The 21666-nt window shown below is 45.7% G+C and overlaps 1 protein-coding gene across 2 annotated transcripts in view; it reads right to left on the reverse strand.

The window, feature by feature from the left end:
* DGCR2 (DiGeorge syndrome critical region gene 2) overlaps positions 1-21666 on the reverse strand; it is an 84480-nt gene that overhangs the window by 33800 nt on the left and 29014 nt on the right. The window contains exons 2-3 of one of the 2 annotated variants that reach the window (XM_045887108.2): positions 20680-20802; positions 627-752 (exon numbers count right to left, since the gene is read on the reverse strand). In XM_045887108.2, the coding sequence (XP_045743064.1) occupies positions 627-752; positions 20680-20802 (249 nt within the window). Of the gene's footprint in view, positions 1-624; positions 753-20679; positions 20803-21666 lie in introns of both variants that reach the window. The other variant, XM_054510380.2, reaches the window with a different exon arrangement.

The following is a 21666-nucleotide window of genomic DNA, read 5'->3' on the forward strand; positions in this document are numbered from 1 at the left end:
GGGAATGGCTGACGCCGGCTCCGCACTCGCTCAGTCTGGGTTAGACAACCCAGGAGCTGAAATGCCCCCCCGGTGCTGAGTGTCTGTGTGTGTGTGTTGGGCGGGGGGGTATTAACATAGCCAACAGACTCCTAGACTGCAGGAGACATATTTCATGTCAGTTCCTCCTGTCCTGGTGCATTGTACCTACGTATGTCATTACGCCTGTCTGTTTAGGATTGGGGGGCGGGGGGGGGGAGTTCGGTGTGTCTTTTCTGTCTTTCAACCTTCTTTAATCTTGTAACGCTCCTTTAAAATCTTAATGTCATAGGGACATTAACTAGTCTCTTCAAAAATGGCTTAACGACAGAGGTAGAGCCTTCCCTCCCCGTCAGCTGGACCTAAGCTCTGGGAGCTTATTTCTCCATCTACCAAACGGCCGGTATAGTCCAACCCCAAAAAGCCTCTGACTTGTGGAAACAAGCAGCCTGGTTCCAGAGCCTGGGTTTGCATCACGGCTTCACCATGCAGGGGCTGAAGGGCCATTTTAGGAGGCACACCCCTCTTCCAGCCAAGTGGCCCTGATGGCCAGGGGCCAAACGGGGCAACAACGCTTAGGTCCCGGACAGGGCAGGTCTGCAACTTACTGCTAAAGCGCACGGGCTGAGCCACATTCACCGCGTGGAAGTGCTTGGGGTCGCTGCCTCGGGCCCGCCCCGGCCGCGGATCCACAGCCTCCTTCCCATGATAAGGACGCGACTCTCCAGTCACTTCTGAAAGCAAGAAGAGAAACGGGCTGTCAGCACTGCTCACACAGCAGCGAGGCACACGGCCGCCAGGGGCTCTCTGTGGCCAGTGCCAAATTAAAGCACAGCGTAGTCAGCCTACTCAGGGCTGGGGAAACCAGGTCGAGGGGAAGACAGCACATATTCTCGTTACTCAGGTGTTCTTTAAAGTCTAGGAAACCTTGCTGCTCAGGCCGAGTGGGTCACATGCCCTCCTCACTGAAATTATTCATTTTGTTTTACTATCACGAAATGAGGTCGCTCCTTCATTGCATTTTCTAACGGGCACAGCACAGGGCTAGTCATTCCTGTGGAAAATCCCTCAGCAGCTCTAGTTCCGTGGCGGGGAACAGTGAGGAGTCTCTCCAGAGGCCAGGCGGCCCCTTGCACCCCAACTGCCTGGGAGCTTCCCGTGAGCGTGAACGGGGAACCACTGTGTGATACCCTCCCCTGCACTACTCACACTGGGCCTGAGTTGCTGTCTGAGCAGCTGCCTGCAGGTTCCTCTCAGTGCAAGGCCAGGGCCTTCTGACATTCCTGCCTGGCTCCCAGGCGCCTGGCACAGGCCCCGTCGTGCAGCCAGCCTCAAGCACAGTCAGAAGTGCGAACAGGAAGCTGAAGATGAGGAAGACTTCTAGTTTCACGGGTCATGCATGATCTAATAGCAATTCGCAGGTGGGTGCTTCCACAGTCTCTCTGTGGAGTTCTCCAACCCTGAGAGCACCACTCTCCTCCCTCTCAAAGGTGAAGGGTGATGCGGAGACGTGACGTAAGGTACCCAAGGCACAGAACAGGAGACAGCCAGAGGCAACGTCCCATCCGGGCCACTCTCCTCCCTCCTCTGCCTGCATGGGGGCATCTTGGTGCACGGTGAGGACACCCGGTGCAAGGTCAGGACAAACAGCGGTGACCTTGGTCTGCATGGCTGCACACAGGAGGAGGCCGGCTGTGCTTCCCCATGGCCACCTCCAGCAGGCCTGAGGCAGAGGACGTGGGGCACACGGGCATGGCGTGGCACGTGGGTTTGTGGGAGACCTGGCTCCACAGCGCTCCACTTGACTGAAGCTTCGCCAGCTATCTGATCCTGCTCGTGTCGCAGACTCTGACACTGTTTTTATTTCATAAATAACCTGTATTTTTCCTCATTGTAAAATAACAAATCATTCATGTGAAATAACTGAGAAACACAGAAGTCTGAAAAGCCAAAACATAAACCACTACTATGCTAGGGTCTGCCGCCCTCCCAGTCTTTTTTTCTATACAAATCCCTAAAAATATTGGGATCACATCACTCTATTTTATGATTTGCTTTGTAAGCTTGAATTTAAACAGCTTTCCATATTCTTAAATGCCCTTAAGAACATCACTTTTAATGGCTGCACAGAATTCTGTGAATGGATTTAGTTATCATAATCCCCAATGTTTCGAAGTTTAGGTCGTTTGCATTTTGTCATTACCTTACAAAGGGCTGCACAGTACAACCTGTACAGAAATCTGTGTGTGCTCCTCCTCGTTTCCTCCTGCCCTGGCAGCTCTGGTTCCTTCCCCATTATTCAGTACAATATTTCCACAGCCCTTCCCCAGGCATGTGATGGGGCTCAGGGGCCATCCGATTACAAACCACTCTAAAATATAAATGTGCTACCCATGTCTGAGAGAAGCTCAACTCAAGGCAAGACCTCAGAGGAGAAGCATGTTCAAGGCCTTTGGTGCAACCTCACCGCCAACACAATGACCTCACTGCAGCCACCTGCGTGCTGCAGCTGCTCCCTTCGGGGCAACATCAGCTCTCCAGGACCAGGGTGCCCCATCCACACATCCTGAGCACTGCCACTCCCGGCAGGGGACTGGCAGTTCCGACACAGGGCAGTGCTACCCCCACCCCGGGGAGGCAGGCAGAGGAGTGCGGAGATCCACACTGGGCTTCTAAGAGATGGCTGACTAGAGACAAGGAGGGCTTCCCAGCAGAGAGCACAGCTTGGGCAAAGGCCAAAGGTGGACACATTTGGGACAAGCTCGAGGGCAAGTTTGGGTGTGGTGAGCACGTTTCCCTACACCTGATTTTCATGTGTCCCTCTGTCTGCTCCAACGAGCAAGACCTGTGATTCCACTTTGGGTCTTGGCCTCTGGCCCAGACCCAAGCGCAGCAGCACCTGGTAGAGGACAGGCCAAACTGTTCACAGAGACAGATAAATCTGGGGCACAGGGCAGGGAGAGTGCTGCCGGGGGCTGGATGCTGGCTGACTGTGGAGGGGGTGTGGGGCAATAGGCAGAACAACTCAGGGAAGTCACCAGAAAGCCAAGTGGTGATGGCAAAGCCACTTTGCACTGAGCAGGCTTCTCTGGTGGCTCAGGTGGCAATTCTGAGCCCTTCTCTTTTCCATTATTTCTCTTCACAGCCAAACGCCCACACCCATGCCCTCATCACTCACGTGTTCAGCACCACCATGGGAACCCACTGGCACAGACCAGGGACTTCCGAGTGTCCTGGGGGCCAGGAGAAGCAGGAACTGGGTGCAAATGGGGAAGAGACAGAGTTCACTGGAGTAGCACCCCTACAGACCCCTTAGGAGCACCTCTAACAACACACAATTTCCTTCTGCAACTCACTGACAGCATTTCCCCTTCGGGCCAGTTGGCGGGTGTGAGCTGACACCTGTGCAGCCGGCCCCAGAACTGGTTTCGGGATGCAGACACCCCAAGGCAACTTGCCCTCTCCCTCTGTCTCCTGTTCAACCTCAGTGTGTCAGGCACTCCAGGCATGGGGAATATAGTGAGCAAAACAGGAGACAATCCTGTCCTCCCTTAGTGAGAGGTCATGCCCTCGGTCCGCTTTCTCTTCCATCCAGCAACTGGCGGTGGGCACACTTACGCCCTGTGACTGGGAATGGAAGAGTCTGAGTGCGCATCCCAGCCCCCGGTCCCCAGCCCGGCCTGCCGTCTTGGAAGGGGTGCTCTCTGCACCACAGACCGCTGTCTGTATTCTACTCTCTTCAGGTGTCCTCGCCAAGACTTCAGAATAGCTCTGGCCACCAAAGACGGATGGAGTGCATGGACGGAGACGTGAACCAAGGAGGAGCCAACATGGTTGACTTGGTATTATAAAAACTGAGGCAAAGGGAAATGTCTTCCAGATGGGAAAGCAGGGTCAGAAGTGTTATGAGGCTTGCTTCACAGAAGTAGTGGAAAATAGGAGATGTGAGCCTTCCACCTGCTCCAGGTCCACTGGACCTGAGCCTCCTCCCACCTCACAGCATGGCCACCAGAGGCCTGTCCCCACCCATCTTCCCAAGCTGTGTGCTGCGGAAGGGGGTGGGGGGTGTGTAGTGCTCAGGGCAGCCGCCCCTTGCTCCACGAGGGGCACCCAGCATGCCAGGTTTTCTGCTTTCCCACTACAGGCCTCACAGGGAGAGCTGGGGGGAGGAGGGGTCGAGGCATAGGAGAGCCTTGAGTCCAACAAGGAAACTGAGTCAGGGCAGGCAGCAGCATGCTTGCTTCCCAACATCTGTTATTTGCAAATAAAGGACAAAATGTGACTGATTCTAATTTGTGTTTCTAGGATTGTATAACTTGTCCAAATATGGCATTAGGGTCCAGATGAGCTTGTAACCTCTCCAAATAAAGGGCAAGACAGACTGGAGAGTCTCCAGAGCTCCAAGTAGTCAGAATGCATGTCACTTTCTTTCTTTATAACGAAACAGGCTTAGAATCATGGCCAAAAATCCAAATGTAGGTAAGTAACTCTTGCTTACCAAAAGAGGATTTCTAACATCAGAGAGCCTGAAAATATAAAATTTTGAATGGTATTTCCATTATGTTGTACATTCTTTACATTGATTCTTTTCCCTTCCAGCTAGGCCCAGGGACACCGAGCTTACTAAGAATCTCACTGAGGGGCACCAGGGTGGCTCAGTCATTAAGTGTCTGCCTTCGGCTCAGGTCATGATCCCAGGGTCCTGGGCTCAAGCCCCGCATCGGGCTCCCTGCTCAGCGGGAAGCCTGCTTCTCCCTCTCCCACACCCCTGCTTGTTCCCTCTCTCACTGTATCTCTGTCAAATAAATAAATAAATAAAAATCTAAAAAAAAAAAAATCTCACTGAGGCTAAAGGTTTACTAGTTTGGGCAAGCCCCAGGACTGCCATCTTTGTCTCTGTTCTATCAAGGTTTCGAGACCTATGCTTCTGAAATAACAAATGAGCACTTTTGCTTTCCCATTTTATACCCACATGTGGATAATATGTAACTTAACACAGAGAATAACTGCAAAAATACAGCTCTGTCAGTTCCAAGCTCAAAATCTGCTTCCCTTCTGTTGCAAGGATCCACAAATGTCTGAGGCACAACTTCACAGAAAAAATGCCTTACCTTCCACTAAGGCCGGTGACAGAAGCTGAAGCCATCAGATAGCCCTATGACACACTCAAGATGTGGCCTTGGGTCTCAAGTGCCAGCAGAGATATGGCAGAAGCAGACTGGCCTGGTAGGAATCCTCACCCAAGGTATGTATATATTAATTCTTATTTCTTATGTATACCCACAAGATGAAATAGAAACCCGTCTCCCCTCTTCCCAGCCCCCTGCTCCTAATCCCATTTCCTAAAAACATCTTTTTTACTCATTTCTTCTGATATTTTGTCCATATTTCTAAATAATAGGTTTACCCAGCTACTTACAGTTTTATCAATTTTGAATGTCGTCCATTGACGCAATGTTAGGACAGGTACAGATTTAGCTCATATATACTCTTATCCACCTTCCCAACAGAGTAGAATCAATTTTGTAATTAAAGTTAGTAGAATAATGTAATAATGTACACTTAATGTACAAAGGTTCTTCACTTGTGAGCCAGAAAGCATACTAGGTTATTTCAATTCTTTACAAGCCTTTTTCCTGGAGTTAGTATGCGCATTAATTTTTAAATTTGCTTGGCTTTTGGTGTATCTGCTGCTATTCTTTCCAGTTGCTATAGCAAATAACAATGGCTAGCAATAAAAATGTTAAACACCTGAAACATCACATCACAATCTCCTGGCTCCACTTCTCCCTCGGAAACCCCTCCTCTAGTCCCTACCTTCTAGCACCAGGCTGAATAGGCTGCTGTCTGGGCTGGGGCATGGCTGTAATCCTGGGGTCCATTTGCTGTCCTCCTGTTCTGGGCCCTCTTTCCTGGACCCCAGGCTACCTTCTTTTCTGCTTTACCCTCTCCTTTTACAAGACATATCTTCCTAAGAAAGGGCAGGGCAACTTTTCTGAGTCTGTCCATATCGGAAAATGCCTTTATTCCATTCTCATGCATGATAGGTTCCTCGGAATGTAAAAAATCCCAGATTAATAACATTTTTGAAGCTTCTAGAGATATCCAACTGAATGAACATATTCATTCACCTCTAGTCTCTCCTGAAACTCTTAATTAAAACAATAGTAATGGAATTTTTAAAAAGGCATAGTCACAAGGACAAACAGAACAGGAAAGAAGATGGCAAAGTTGTAAAAACTGGAAAACAGAAGTAATAATTAGCTTGAAGAAGGCAACCATACATTGTAATTTGCCTGGGGATGATCTTGGTTTATGCCTGTTGTCCCAGTATCCTATCCAGTTTATTAGCATTTGTCAGTCTCAAGACTGTCTTATTTAAGAAGCAAATCACTCAATTTACTTGAGCCCAGAAAGCTAATCCTAGGCCAACGGGTGGGCAAGTAGAAAAGTAAGTACCTATATCATGTCAACTATACTTCCATTAAAATGTAAAAAAAAAGGAATCTGGCAATATTTAGCAAAACTACATATACATTGACCCTTTGACTCAGCAATCCTGTATTTAAGAATTTACAGTGAAGATACATCTTCAACAATTTGAAAGGGGGAAACATGTATTAAGTTATTTACTGTGGCATTATATTTATTTTTTTTAGAAGATTTTATTTATTTATTTGACAGAGAGAGACACAGTGAGAGAGGGAACACAGCAGCGGGAGTGGGAGAGGGAGAAGCAGGCTTCCCGCTGAGCAGGGAGCCCGATGCGGGGCTCGATCCCAGAACCCTGGGATCATGACCTGAGCCGAAGGCAGACGCTTAACGCCTGAGCCACCCAGGCGCCCCAACTGTGGCATTATATTCGATAGCAAACTAATGAGAACAACCTGAAGGCCCATACATAGGAGGACTAGTTAAATAAAGTATGGTATGTTCCTAAGATGGAGTGCAAAAGAGTTGTAAAAAAGAATGAAAAAGATCCTTATGAATTAATATAGTGACTTCATGGGCATTTTGTTAAATTAGAAAAAGAGAAAAATGGGCACCTCGGTGGCTTTTCAATTAAGCGTCTGACTCTTGATTTTGGATCGAGTCCCGACTCGGGCTCCTTGCTCAGTGGGGAGCCTGCTTCTCCCTCAGCTTGTGCTCTCTCTGACAAATAAATAAAATATTTAAAAAACCAAAACAAGAACAAACTCCAGAAAGATAAGCCAGAAACTAATCGAATTACTTACCTATAGGATGTGAGTAGGAACAGGGAAAAGGGAAAAAGGAGAGGAAAGAGAAGCTTTTTTATTTTGGTAGGCTCTATGCCCAACGTGGGGCTTAAACTCACAATCCCAACATCAAGAGTCACATGCTTTACCAACTGAGCCAGCCAGGTGCCCCCGTGGAGAACCTTTAAAAGATTTTATTTATTTATTTGACAGGCGGGGATACTCACCACTATACTAACGAGGAGGACCTTATTTATTTGAGAGAGAGAGAGAGCAAGGAGGGTGAGGGGCAGAGGGAGAAGCAGGCTCTCTGCTGAGCAGGGAGCCTAATGCGGGGCTCGATCCCGGGACTCCAGGATCATAACCTGAGCTGGAAGCAGGCACTTAACCGTCTGAGCCACCCAGGTGCCCCAAGAACTTTTAAATATATGTTTTTATATAGTTATGACTTCTGAATCTTGTTTACATTTTACATATCCTAAAAATAAATCAGTTATACAATCTTGTGAATATACTAAAAAATGTGAAATTATATATTTTAAAGGGGTGAATTTTATGGCACATGAATTTTATCTCAATACAAAAACATTAAAAATAAATCAACAAGATGAGAAGGCAAAGTCCTAAAACTAAATACAAACAGAATGAAATGTTAACATAATCACCCCTAAGAAAAAAAGGAATGAATGCTCGTGACTTCTGACTTGAGAACTGACTATACCCCATCAGTGGGAAACAGCTTAATAACATAACAAACTACAAAGAAATCCTGGAATTTACTTAGTAGGTGTGTTCTTGGTAGTGGTATAGGAGTAGTAATTCCAAAACTACAAGTATTTTAGGACTGGCCAAATGGATACATATATTCAAGGTGTTGGGAACCACAGTTCTTACTATGGGAAAAAGAAGGTAAAAATATAAGATGGGAGGAAGAGAAGAACTTTAGTATAGATTAGAATCAGAGGTATCAATAAATATGAGCTGCTTATTTTTAAAAAGGTTTCCTAGCTCAATCCACTGAAAGAAATGCCTAGGGGCGCCTGGGTGGCTCAGTCGGTTAAGCGACTGCCTTCGGCTCAGGTCATGATCCTGGAGTCCCGGGATCGAGTCCCGCATCGGGCTCCCTGCTCGGTGGGGAGTCTGCTTCTCCCTCTGACCCTCCCCCCTCTCATGCTCTCTCTCTCTCATTCTGTCTGTCTCAAATAAATAAATTAAAAAAAAAAAAAGAAAGAAAGAAATGCCTAGACGCTATGATGTCCAAATAACTATGAGCATAGCTACCACTCTGATCTTGGTTTCTGAATACCATTCCTCACCGAAAGGAACAGGACTCTTCAGAGAAATGGTTGATTCCAGGTCTGGGGCAGGAAAACTGTAAGATGAACCTGGAACAATATTTTTTAAAGATTTTATTTATTTATTTGACAGAGAGAGAGATAGCGAGAACAGGAACACAAGCAGGGGGAGTGGGAGAGGGAGAAGCAGGCTTCCTGAGGAGCAGGGAGCCCGATGCGGGGCTCGATCCCAGGACCCTGGGATCATGACCTGAGCCGAAGGCAGATGCTTAACAACTGAGCCACCCAGGCACCCCCTGAATCTGGAACATTTTGCAGTGCCAGGAAATAGGAAAGATCTTTATAAAATAATATCATTTATTAAGTGGAGTGCATATGGTAGAATTACAAAATCACCATTTTTTAACCACCACTATTATAACTAATTCAGACAAGAACCATCAATATAAGCTAAAACAACTGGGTGTAAGGTTGTTGGAGAATACCTAGAATACCACTCCATATATTACTTGTTCAGATTACTTTTCATTACAAAGGAGGAGGGAGAGACATTTACTGTACTGAAATATGGCAAACATTACCTTAACCAAGGGATCAAACTTAACATCACCAGTAATGGGACAAACTGACCTCATGTGCTCCCAATGGGACACTTTATGACCTGCTTAAAAACAAAGTCTCACCTGAATCTAATCATGAGGAAACAGACAAGCCCATATTGAAGGACATTCTACAAAACAACTGGCTTGGACTCTTCAAATAGGTCAATGCCACGTAAGATCAATAATAATTTTTTTTTAAAGGCTGGGGACACTTCTGAATTACAGAATAAAGCTAGATGGCAAGAAAATACAATATGTAAACTTCGAATAAATCCTGAATTTAAAAACAAAAAACCTGTAAAAGATATTTTTAGGGACAAATGAAAAACTTCAAAATGAACTGTATGCAACATAATAGTACTATGGTAAGTTTCTTGCACATGAAAAGTGTATTGTGGTTATGGGATTGTTGTTCTTCTTAGAAGATAGATGAAGTAGGGGTGCCTGGGTGGCTCAGATGGTTAAGCGTCTGCCTTCGGCTCAGGTCATGATCCCAGGGTCCTGGGATCGAGTCCTGCCTCAAGGCTCCTTGCTCAGCGGGGAGCCTGCTTCTCCCTCTCTCTCTGCCCCCTCCCCGCTTCTTATGCACTCTCTCTCTCTCCCCCTCTGACAAATAAATAAAATCTTTAAAAAAAAGAAGAAGATAGATGAAGTATTTAGGGGGAAATATCATGGTATCACTAACACACTCTCAAAGGGTTCAGAAAAAAACATGTAAAGAAGCAACTGCAGCAAACTGCTATGGATAGGTGAATGCAGGTAAAGAGCAATATAAGCATTCACTGTATTACTCATGTACCTTTTCTACAGACTTGAAGTTTCTCATATTAAAAGTCAGGGAATGATGGGGCACCTGGGTGGCTCAGTCATTGAGCGTCTGCCTTTGGCTCAGGTCATGATCCCAGGGTCCTGGGACTCGAGCCCCGCATCAGGTTCCCTGCTCCATGGGAGGCCTGCTTCTCCCTCTCCCACTCCCCCCTGCTTGTGTTCCCTCTTTCACCATGTCTCTGTCAAATAAATAAATAAAATCTTAAAAAAAAAAAAAAAAAGTCAGGGAGAGAAGGCAGCTGACAAACCCAGATCTCATCCCCTGTACTTGGTTTGCTCAGGTAGCCCTGTCTCTCCGCCCCAGCAGAAGATGGGTGATTTACTGACGAAAGGGTCAAACAGGTGTCTCTTGGTTGGGGACAGCAGTTCAACTGAAAGTTAGGGTTCTGTTCTTAGCTGGGGAGGGCAGATTGGAACATTCCTCTATGGAGAAATCTGGCCAGTCTAAGAAAAAGGTCCCCAAGGGGAGGAGACCCCGCAATGAAACAGTGCAGCTGGCTCACTATCCAAGGAGGCCCAGAAGCACAGAGTTTCCAGTCCCTCTGCCACACACAGCAGACAGGCAGGCAAGGCCAACCAACCTCTGAGGAGAGCCTCCAAATGAAAGACACCAAACTACAGAGGAAACAATACAGAAGGAATGCATATGGAACAGTTCAACAAAATCATGCCATTAACATACTCAAAGTGAGAGACAATATTGTATCCATAAAACAAGAATGGGATGCTATTAAAAAGGAACATAATACAGACACCAGTAACCCCCCCACCCAAAGAAAAATCTCCACTAGAAATGCAACATGATGGCAAAAATGAAAACCTGTTAAAAGATGTGGTGGTGCAAGTAGAAACTTCCTTAAAGTAAAAGAGACAAAGAGATGAAGAACTGGAGACAAAAAATTGAAGATCAGTCCAAGAGCTCCAATTTCCAGTAACAGTTCTAGAAAGAGACTAGTTAAATGGAAGAGAAAAAAAAAATCTAGTCTTTTCTTTCCCTAAACCAAGATGCATGAGTTCCTACAATGAAAAGATCTGCTGAGTGGCCAGCACAATGTATCAAAAGATACTCAAAATTTCCAGAAGAACAAAAACAGGTTTCCTTCAAAGAACCAGAATTATGGCATCAACAATGTTGAAAGCTCATAAAAATGGAGTAAGATCTTCAAAATTGTAAGGGAAAGTTATTTATAACTAGTAATTCTAAATCCAGCTAAATCTATCATGTGTGAGGGTCAAATAAAGGCCTTTTCAGACATGCAAGCAAGGAACCAAAAACTTTTATCTCCGGTGTTCCTTTTCTGCAGAAGTTATTAAGGAAGGCAGTACATTATTTAAATGAGAAAATAAACCAAAACAGGAAACCAAAAAACAAAGGATCTAACATGAGAGAGAGAGAGAGGCAGCAAAGCGCGACAGACACGAGGGAGAAATCTACTGATTCTCCCATGCTGATGGTGAAGGGAAAACCCAAGAGGACAGCCGGGAAGGTAGGCAGCAGGCCCTGCCAGCACAAGCCAGACAGGTGAAGTCAGGGGCTCCGGGAGAAGAGATTCCAAAATCACTCTGGCAGAATGATAGATCTACAACTGAGGAGAAATCAGGAAAGAGATCCATCCTGCTAAGGACTTTTTTTTTTTTAATGTAAATCTACAGCCACTTTGGCAAACAATTTGGCCATTTCTTAAAAAGTGAAACATAAATTTACAATATGACCCAGAAATCCCACCCCTATATATTTGTCCAAGATAAATGAAAGCATATGTCCCCTTCAAAACTCACGATGTTCACAGCAGCTTTACTCACAAAGTGGAAGTAAATCAAATGCTCATCAAAGTGGAAGGGTAAACAAAATGTGGCATTACCCATAGAATGGAAAATTTGGTGTGGAAAGGAAAAAACTACTGACTCAGGCTGCAAATGGATGAACCTCAAAGACATGATGTCAAGTGGAAGAAGCCAGACACAAAAGAAGGCATATGGTATGATTCACTTTATAGAAAATGTCCAGAAAAGCAAGTATATAAGACACAGAAAATAGATTAGAGGTTGCCTGGGACTGGGGGAAGGAACAAGGAGTGACTACAAATAGACATGGGGATCTTTTGGGGGCAACGGAAATGTTCTAAAGTTGCAGAACTCTATAAATAATTTCACAAAAATCATAGACTTGTACATTTTTTTAAAAGTGATGAATTTTATGGTACATAAATTGTATCTCAATAAAGGTGTTAAAAAACTGAAAGTCTTAACATAAGACAGATGTTTTCTTTAAAGTACATATATAGGGTTTTTTTTAAAGGTAAAACAAAAAGAAAACTACATGGATGGACCTGAAAATATTATGCCAATTGAGAGAAGCCAGACACGAAATACTGCACATTGTATGACTCCATTTCTATAAAATGTGAAGAGTCAAATCTACAGAGACAGAAAGTAGGTAAGTGGTTGCCAGGGGCTAAGGCTTAAGAGAAAATGGGAGAGTGCCTGCTGATGGGTACAGTGTTTTATTTTGGGGTGACAAAAAAAAATTCTACAGTTGGGGTGATGGTTCTGAAAATATTCTAAAAACCACCAAAACCCCGTAATTTAACAAGCAAATTCTACGGTATGTGAATTGTATCTCAATAGTTATTGAAACAAAAAGATGATGATGACAATGTTCAGTTCTGGGGTAAAGACAAAATGTTTCTCGGGTGCCTGGGTGGCTCAGTCGTTGAGCGTCTGCCTTCAGCTCAGGTCATGATCCCAGGGTCCTGGGATCGAGCCCAAAGTCGGGCTCCCTGCTCAGCGGGGAGTCTGCTTCTATCTCTCCCTCTGCCTGCCACTTCCCCTGCTTGTGCTCACTCTCTCTCTCTCAAATAAATAAATAAAATCTTTTTAAAAATTAAAAATAAAAAAAATAAAAGAACTCTTACAGGGGGTGGGTGGCTGGGTGGCTCAGTTGGTTGAGCATCCAACTCTTGATTTCAGCTCAGCTCATGATCTCAGGGTCGTGAAATCAAGCCCTGCATCGGGCTCTGCGCTCAGCGTGGAGTCTGCTTGTCCCTCTCCTTGTGCTCCTTCCCCTGCTTGTGCGGGCTCTTTCTCTCTCACTCTCAAATAAATAAATAAAATCTTAAAAAAAAAAAAAAAGTAACTCTTACTGGGCCTCCTGGGTGGCTCAGTTTGTAGAGCATGCAGCTCCTTTTTAAAATTTCTTGAGAGAGAACACACACACACAAGCAGGGACAGGGAGACAGAGAGGGAGAATCTTAAGTAGGCTCCACACCCAGCATGGAGCCCAACACGGGGCTCGATTTCATGACTCCCAAAGATCACGACCTGAGCCAAAATCAAGAGTCATACAATTAGCAAACTGAGCCACCCAGGCACCCTGAGCATGCAGCTCTTGATCTCAGGGTTGTGAATTTGAGCCCCACATTGCTTGTAGAGATTACTTAAAAATAAAACCATGGGGGGCTCCTGGGTGCCTCAGTTGGTTAAGCGACTGCCTTCGGCTCAGGTCATGATCCTGGAGTCCCGGGATCGAGTCCCACATCAGGCTCCCTGCTCAGCGGGGGGTCTGCTTCTCCCTCTGACCCTCCCCCCTCTCATGCTCTCTATCTCATTCTCTCTCTCAAATAAATAAATAAAATCTTTTAAAAAATAAAATAATAAAATAAAACCATGGGGCACCTGGGTGGCTCGGATGAGTGTCTGCCTTCCGCTCAGGTCATGATCCCAGGGTCCTGGGATCGAGCTCTGAACTGGGCTCCCTACTCAGTGGGGAATCTGCTTCTCCTTCTCCCACTATCCCACCCCCCTGCTTGTGCACACTCTTGTACTCTCTCTCTCAAATAAATACAATCTTTTTAAAAAGTGGGGGGGCACACCTGGGTGGCTCAGTCAATTGGGCATCAGACTCTTGATTTCTACTGGGGTGGTGATCTCAGGGTCATGAGATCAAGTGCCGCCTCAGGTTCTGAACTCAGCACAAAGTCTGCTTGGGATTCTCTCTCCTTCTGCCTCCGCCCCTGCCCCTCCTCCTGCTCTCCTTCTCTCTCAAAAAAAAAAAAAAAACTTAAAAAAAAAAAGGAACTTTTATTAATCAGATATTGGATTTTCTGGACTAATTTTTCAATGGGTAAGAGCTCCTTCTTGCTCAACTGTTCCTTTTCACAGCGTTCTGTTCATGTTCAGAAAATAGATCATCTGTGTATGTGTATATATGTACATATTTTTCATTGTGGCAAAACACATATAAAATTTTAACCATTTTTAAGGACATGGATCCTGCTTTCAATTCTTCTGAGCATATATGCAGAAGTGGAATTACTGGATCCTACGGTAATTCTATTTTTAATTTTTTGAGGAACCACAATATTGTTTTCCAGTGACGCACCATTTCACATTCCCACCAGTCGTGCAAAAGCATTCCAACTTCTCCACGTCCCACCATCATCTGCACATCCCCACCGCATCCCCACTAGCACTTGTTTTGATAGCAACCATCCTAATGCGTGTGAGGTGCTGTCTCGTGGTTGTTTTGATTTGCACTTTCCTAAAGAATAGTGATATTGAGTACATTTTCACGTGCTTCTTGGCCATTTATAGGTCTTCTCTGAGAAATGCGAAGTCCTTTACCCATTTTTTTTTAAGATTTTTATTTGTGAGAGAGAGAGAGAGCACGAGCAGGGGGGAGCGGCAGGCAGAGGGAAAAGCAGGCTCCCCGCTGAACAAAGAGCCTGATGCGGGGCTCGATCCCAGGACCCTGGGATCATGACCTGAGTCGAAGGCAGACGCTTAACCTACTGAGCCACCCAGGTGTCCCGCTTTTGCCCACTTTTTTTTTTTTTTAAGATTTTATTTATTTATTTGAGAGAGAGAGAATGAGAGACAGAGAGCATGAGAGGGAAGAGGGTCAGAGGGAGAAGCAGACTCCCTGCTCAGCAGGGAGCCCGATGCGGGACTCGATCCCGGGACTCCAGGATCATGACCTGAGCCGAAGGCAGTCGCTTAACCAACTGAGCCACCCAGGCGTCCTTTTGCCCACTTTTTAATCAGATTTTTTTTGTTGAGTTGTAGGAGTTTTTTTTATATATTCTGATTATTAGCCCTTCATCAGATATGATTTGCAAATATTTTTTTGCAATCCATAGACTGCCTTTTCACTCTGTTGAATGTTTTAACACAGTTTTAAATTTTGATGTAGCTCAATTTATCTGTATTTTTCCTTTGTTGTCGGTCATGGATACCACATGTAAGAAATCATTACCAAGCCCATGTCATGAAGCTTTTTTCCTATGTTTTCTTCTGAGTTTTATAGTTTTGTCTCTTATACTTAGGTCTTTGACCCATGTTGGATTAATTTTTGTACGCTAAGCAAAGGTTCTTTTCCATGTGGCTGTCCACTTTTCCCAGCACCATTTATTGAAAATACTGTTCTTCCCCCCACCCACTGAACCATACCCTTGTGGAAAGTAATTTGACCGTATATATGAAGGCTTATTTCTGGGTTCTCTATTAAAGCCTAATAATAAAATATAGTTGTGAGCCCTCCACCCCAACCCCCACCCTACTTCAGAACCCAAACATCAGCTGTAGGGTTGTTCCTCCCAGTCTTATCCCTCTGTCTCCTCACCAGGGAGGAACCAGGAGCCCAAATTTTGTGTATCACCATTTTGCCATTTTTGTTTACCACACCTGTATTACCTGTACATAAGACAGTGGTCACTTTTGCTTGTCTTTATTGTGTTGTACTTTTTGGCAATTTGCCTTTGTCACCTACATGCTGTCCTTAAGATCCATTAATGTTGCTGCAAGGACCTACTATTCACTCACCGTTGTTGGTCCATAATACGCCATCATGTGAACACAGACATTTGGGTTGTTTCCAAGATATTTATTAGTATGAAGAGTGCTGTAAGAATTTCTCTAGAGCTCCCCCAAATGGAAATCCTGGATCACAGAATATGAGAATGTTCAACTTTACAAGTTAATGCCAGTTTTCCAAAGCAGGTGCATCCATTTATCCCCCTCACCAGCAGCAGATTAAGACTTCCAAGTCACTCACATCCTCTCCAACACTGGTTTTGTTGATACCTTAATTTTTGCCAACAGACATCTTAATTTTTGCCAATCTAAATAACTGTAAAGTGGAATCTCACTGCAGCCTTGGAATTCTAATGAGGTTGAGTATCTTTTTATCTGTTTAACCACTTTTTTTTTTTTTTTTAGATTTTACTTATTTGACAGACAGAGACACAGTGAGAGAGGGAACACAAGCAGGGGGAGTGGGAGAAGGAGAAGCAGGCCTCCCGCTGAGCAGGGAGCCCGATGCGGGGCTCAATCCCAGGACCCTGGGATCATGACCTGAGCCGAAGGCAGACGCTTAATGACTGAGCCACCCAGGCGCCCCATAACCACTGTTCTTATTAATTCTTCTGTGACATGCCTGAGTGTCTTTTGTCCATATGTAGGAGTTCTTTATATGTGCTGTACTATAATCCTTTAAGGGCTACACATATTGCAAATTTATTCACACTCTGTGGCTTGTCTGTTCACATTCTTTACAGGTACCTTTTGAAAAAGGGAAGATTTTTTTTTTTTTTTTAAGATTTTATTTATTCGAGAGAGAGAGAGCAGGGGGAGGGGCAGAGGGAGAAGGAGAAGCAGACACCCCGCTGAGCAGATCTTAATTTTAATCTAGTAAAACTGGTCATTTTTATTTTAGAGTTGATTATTTTTGTGACTTTAAAAAAACCCTTTCCAGGGCACGTGGGTGGCTCGGTCAGTTAAGCATCTGCCTTCAGCTCAGGTCATGATCCTGGGGTCCTGGGATCGAGCCCCGCGTTGGGCTCCCTGCTCAGTGGGAAGACTGTTTCTCCCTCTCCCTCAGCACCTTTGCTCCTGCTTGCTCTCTCGCTCTCTCAAATAAATCTTAAAAAAACAAAACAAAAAAAACCTTTCCTACCAAGGTCATAAAGGTATTCTCCTAGACTGTGTTCTAGAAGTTTTTCTTCAATTAACCTGAAACTGATTTTTCTGTACATTGTGTATACATTCTTTCCCAACTGTCACAGCGCTAGGATTGAGGCACCTATCCTCTGCCCGGTGATATGTAATTCTACCTGTGCCATATATCGTTTCTCAGGTCTGTTTTTGGCAGCTCTTCTGGTGCACGGGCCAATCTGTGCTTCCCTGAGCCAACAATAATGTAAGCCTTGACAAGGGTAAGGCAACTGCTCACACCTTACTCTTCTTCAGTGTCCTACAATATTAGGACTTTATTCTTCTACACATTTTAAAACTGACTCGTCACATTTCCCAAAAGCCCCTTTGGAGATGCACTGACTCCACAGATCAATATAAGGCTGCTTCACCATGCTGAGTCTTCCTAGCCAAGAATATCTTGTCTTTATTTATTCAAAGCTTTTTTAATGTCTCTTAATAAAGTTGTACATTTTTCTCCATTAAAAAATTTTATCCCTCTTATGTTAGTTCCCATTTACATCAAAGATGGTTTGGTCAGAAGAACAGAAACCATGGTAGGTATTTCAAAAATAAAGGAGTTTAATACAGGGCATTAGGTACTTTCAGAACAATTGAAGAGGCTGGAGTGTGTGCAAAAGTGAGCCACCTCCAGCCTTCCATTCCTCCTCCGCAGTTGCAGTCCAGAGTGAGGAAGACGTCCACAGGACAGGATACCGCAGAAAACCTCTGCCAATCACAGCTGCCCTGCAGCCCTGCAACGGCTGGCCAGAGGAGGCTAAGGAGGCAGCTGTACTCACTCACCTTGGTCTAAGCCCATGCACCCTCACACCACTGCCAGAGGAAGGAGGAGTCCACCTCCCTTCCACCTTCCAAACTGCATGGGAAGGATCTCCTGGGCCAAGTGATAGCCCAAGCCTGCTGGCAGTGGGGTCTGAATAAGAAAGCTCCAGCCTTCCAGCCCTGGAAATGCAGGCAATATATTAGATGCCCAGACTCTATCTAGCACACCACCCATTTCCTATCTTCCAGTATCTTTTATATCTTCTATACTCTTTTACTATGGCTTTATATCTTCTATACTCTTTTACTATCATTTTAGCAGGCTTTCAGAAGGACAATGAAATAATCTCGTATGGTCCTTCCAGACGTCCTGAATCCCATGTTCAAAAACCTGACCAAGCATGGCCAGGGCTTCCCATAGGTTTATTTAAACTCTCCCCATATACAGGAAGGCCACAGCAAAGGTAGTTATCAGCTAACTCCCTGTCCACACTCCCCTCCCCACTAACGAAGATTTTTCTTTCTTTTTTTTTTTTTGGTAGGGGAGAGTGTTAATGAGGATTTAACATATTCATGATGTTTTTAAAAAATTAATTAAAAAAATGAAAATATGACAAAATTTCAGCAATTACTGATGATTGGGGAAGTGAGAAACAAGTACTATACTTCTTCCTTGTATATTTTCATAACTTACATTTCTCAGAACCCCAGAGTTCAAAGCTTATCGCCACCTGGATCATGGCGTGGCACTCATCACGGTACCGACACGGTACCAGACACAAGGGGAGGCCAGAAGTGAGCCAGGAGGTCTAACAGCGCCTTAGCCCTCCCACCCCTCTTCAAACACTCCTTGGTCCTATCAGGGCTGCGTGAGTTTCCACACACTGCCATGATCATTGTGCCCTCAGTGTCTAGGGCCCAGAGCACACTATCCACTCCGAACTCCAGGCTCCTGTTGGATAGACTTTATTTCTCTGTCTGGGGAGAAAATATGGCAACCTTTGTAGCCTCAAATCAACACCTGTGCTGAGCGACTTGTGACCTCCTGTGCCAGGCCATGTGGCCCAGAAGAGAAATAAAATCTAGTTCCTGCCTTTATCAAGTCCACAGTGGATGGAGAGATAAACAAGATGAACTAGAGTGCCTACCATTGTTTTCAGTACCTACACAACAGAACAGTTATTACGCACAACCTTAAAAGCTAAGCCAAAAGGCACTTTGAGATCAGCAAATAAGTCATCCTTCCACTTGAAAGCCAGCCAAGAATCGTTTGGTTCTTTGTTCAGAATATTCTCTAGGAGGCTGGATATGAAGTCTCATCCCATAAGGCAGATCCAGGGAAGCTCCCAGTCACAACCACTGGTCCTCAACAGCTGACAGAACATGAAGCATCAGCATCCCAAGCACGGGGTAGTTCATGCTCTCCAGGCTGTGACCTAAGGAAGGAGCAGGTGGGCTTCCAGACACAGGGCTGTCCCAGAAGCTTCTGCCCCAGCTGCCACCATTCAAACTCATTTGGAAAGGCAAGCACCTCAACCAGACATGCATAATCCAATGAACAAGCTCAAGGGATAATTGGGATCCCCTCTAAAGGCCATCTTTTCAGGCAGTCTGACCAGACCACCTCTGCTTCTTATTTTGGAACCCCCTTCAAAGAACTGTCCCAAGCTCAAATGTCACCTTGTATTTGATACCCTACCTGATCCCCATGGTTGAAGGTAACTGGTTTTTCTTCAGTACCTGACCCACAGGAATTACAACATTCTTTCCATTTACCGAATGTTAAAAAGGACCTCCATCCTAGGCCAGGTCACACTTAGGAAGAGGACAGGTCTCCTGCTTTCGGGGAGCTCATAGTCTGGAAGGAGAGATCAAGCATGGGCACAGGTAATGGTGAGAAATACTGGTGGTTCTAGATGCTGTCAGAGAGAGAGAAGAGGTGCTGGCAGAAGCCAACCTCCATCCGAGAGCCCAGAGATGTCTACTTGTTGTGGTACCATCTGAGCCAAGCCTTGAAGGACAGGTAAGATCTGCCCACATGAAAACAGAACAAGAGGATCCCAGGAAAAAAAAGAAAGGCATGAATGAAGCATGTGGCTAGGAAATTCATCATGGGGTGGGCACAGGAAACAGGCCAGCGGAGCCACTAAAGTGAAAATAGCAATACATCAGGTTGGTAAAGTAGAACCAAACCAGAATGTCAAGAAATTTAAATGCCAGGCTGAAGAGTTATTAGGTCCGAGGTTCTCAAGGTAGAATAAAAACCCCTTCTTCTTAGGGGCTTTATTGGTGCTGCCTGGGTCTTAAACAAATTAGTGTGTGTATCACACACATATGTACGGGCAAATGCAAGATACTACATCTTCCATCCTAACCCAAAAGAACCAGGGATGCAGCAAACACCATTACTCGTGAGGTGTATTATACTCCCTGAGGGTGCTGGGGCAGAAACCAAATGGAGAACCAACAGTTTAGACTTTCTGTTGCATCTGCATAGATCTTTAGGAGTCCATGCATTGTCAGGAGAGAACCCCCAAATGAAAAATTACTAGGGACTGAGTGAGCAGGATGAGTTGGCAGAGCCAAAGCCAGTCTAATGACCCTCAACAGGACTCTAAGCAGGTCTCAAAAAGCACCCACCTCCCAAGCCAGGCGAGAGGGCACCACATTTCAGGGGCGCTGCTCTCAGGGCTGGCAGTGCCAACCAAAACGTGGCATCCTGGGCACCCCTCTTGCCTCACCCCGGCCCTGACCCTGCGACCTTGCAAATTCTGGGATCTGCCTGCGTTGGGCATCTCTTTTTAAAGAGAGAGACGGAGAGAGGGGAGGGGCCAGCTCAATATAAGCGTCCAGTAAGTGGATCCAGCACAGGCTGCAGGGGACGCCATCCCCCCCTCCCGGAAGCACAATCACGCAGCTGTGATGGAGCAGCGGGGCCCCGGGCAGCTGCCTGCCCGATACACTCACCTGGACAGTCGGCTTCGTCGCTCTCATCCTCACAAGTCACCCAGCCGTCACACTGCCAGGGGAGGGGGATGCACTGGATGGCGCCGCTGCGACAGGCAAACTGCCCGGGGTTGCACCGCAGCTCTGTGGAACCAAAGGGCAAGAGGCCGTTGAGGAGGCGGCAGCAGCAAAGGGGACCTGGGACAGCCAGGCCTGCCGCCGCCCAGGGCCCAGGAGTGTGGCCCAACACAGGCAGCCTGCCCACAGCCCGCCCCCTCAGGGGCCTGCATGTGGGCCCCAAGGAGGAGCCAAGAGCTGGGCCCACAACAACACGAATCCCCAGGGCAATGCACCCCCAAGACATCAGTCTTTTTGTGCCATCTCAAACACACACCTGACACGCTTCTGCTCTGAGTTGGGCTCTGCACTAGACTACAGCGGTCACAAGAGGGCACAACTCCCACCTCAGGAGGGATTCTGGGTCAACAAGACACACACACACATTTCTGACAAAGAGCAAATCAGGAGGGCGCACCATAGGAGTGCTCAAACAGCATGAAGGAAGGAGAAACTGCCTACACCTGAGGGGCTCTGGAATCCTTCTGAAAGAAGGTGGGATGTAAACAGGGTTCCCAAGGCAGGTGGATGGTTTCAATACACACATATAATGTAACAGGAAGGGAGAAAACATTCCAGAAAAAGTAAAGCTTACGGAATTATCACAGGGCAGGAAAACATGCCAAGCAGATGGTATGTGACAGACGGGGAATCACTGGAGGTAAGATCAGAAATATAAAAAGAGACTATGGAGGCTCTGAGGGTAAGATAATTCTGACCTTTACTGGGAATGTTATAGGAAGCCAGAGGTTATTTAGTCAGTAAGTTACATGATGAGATCTGTGTTTTAAGCAAGGTAGAACTGGCAATGGTTTCTGGAAGCAATTGTAATAGCGGAATGACACAAAAAATATCAAATAACCCAGTAAAGTGAGGACCTGAATTGAGGCA

Source organism: Mirounga angustirostris, unplaced genomic scaffold, assembly GCF_029215605.1.
Source record: "Mirounga angustirostris isolate CCGP_5_RB_7025 unplaced genomic scaffold, mMirAng1.0.hap1 SCAF_14, whole genome shotgun sequence".
Classification (NCBI taxonomy): domain Eukaryota; kingdom Metazoa; phylum Chordata; class Mammalia; order Carnivora; family Phocidae; genus Mirounga; species Mirounga angustirostris.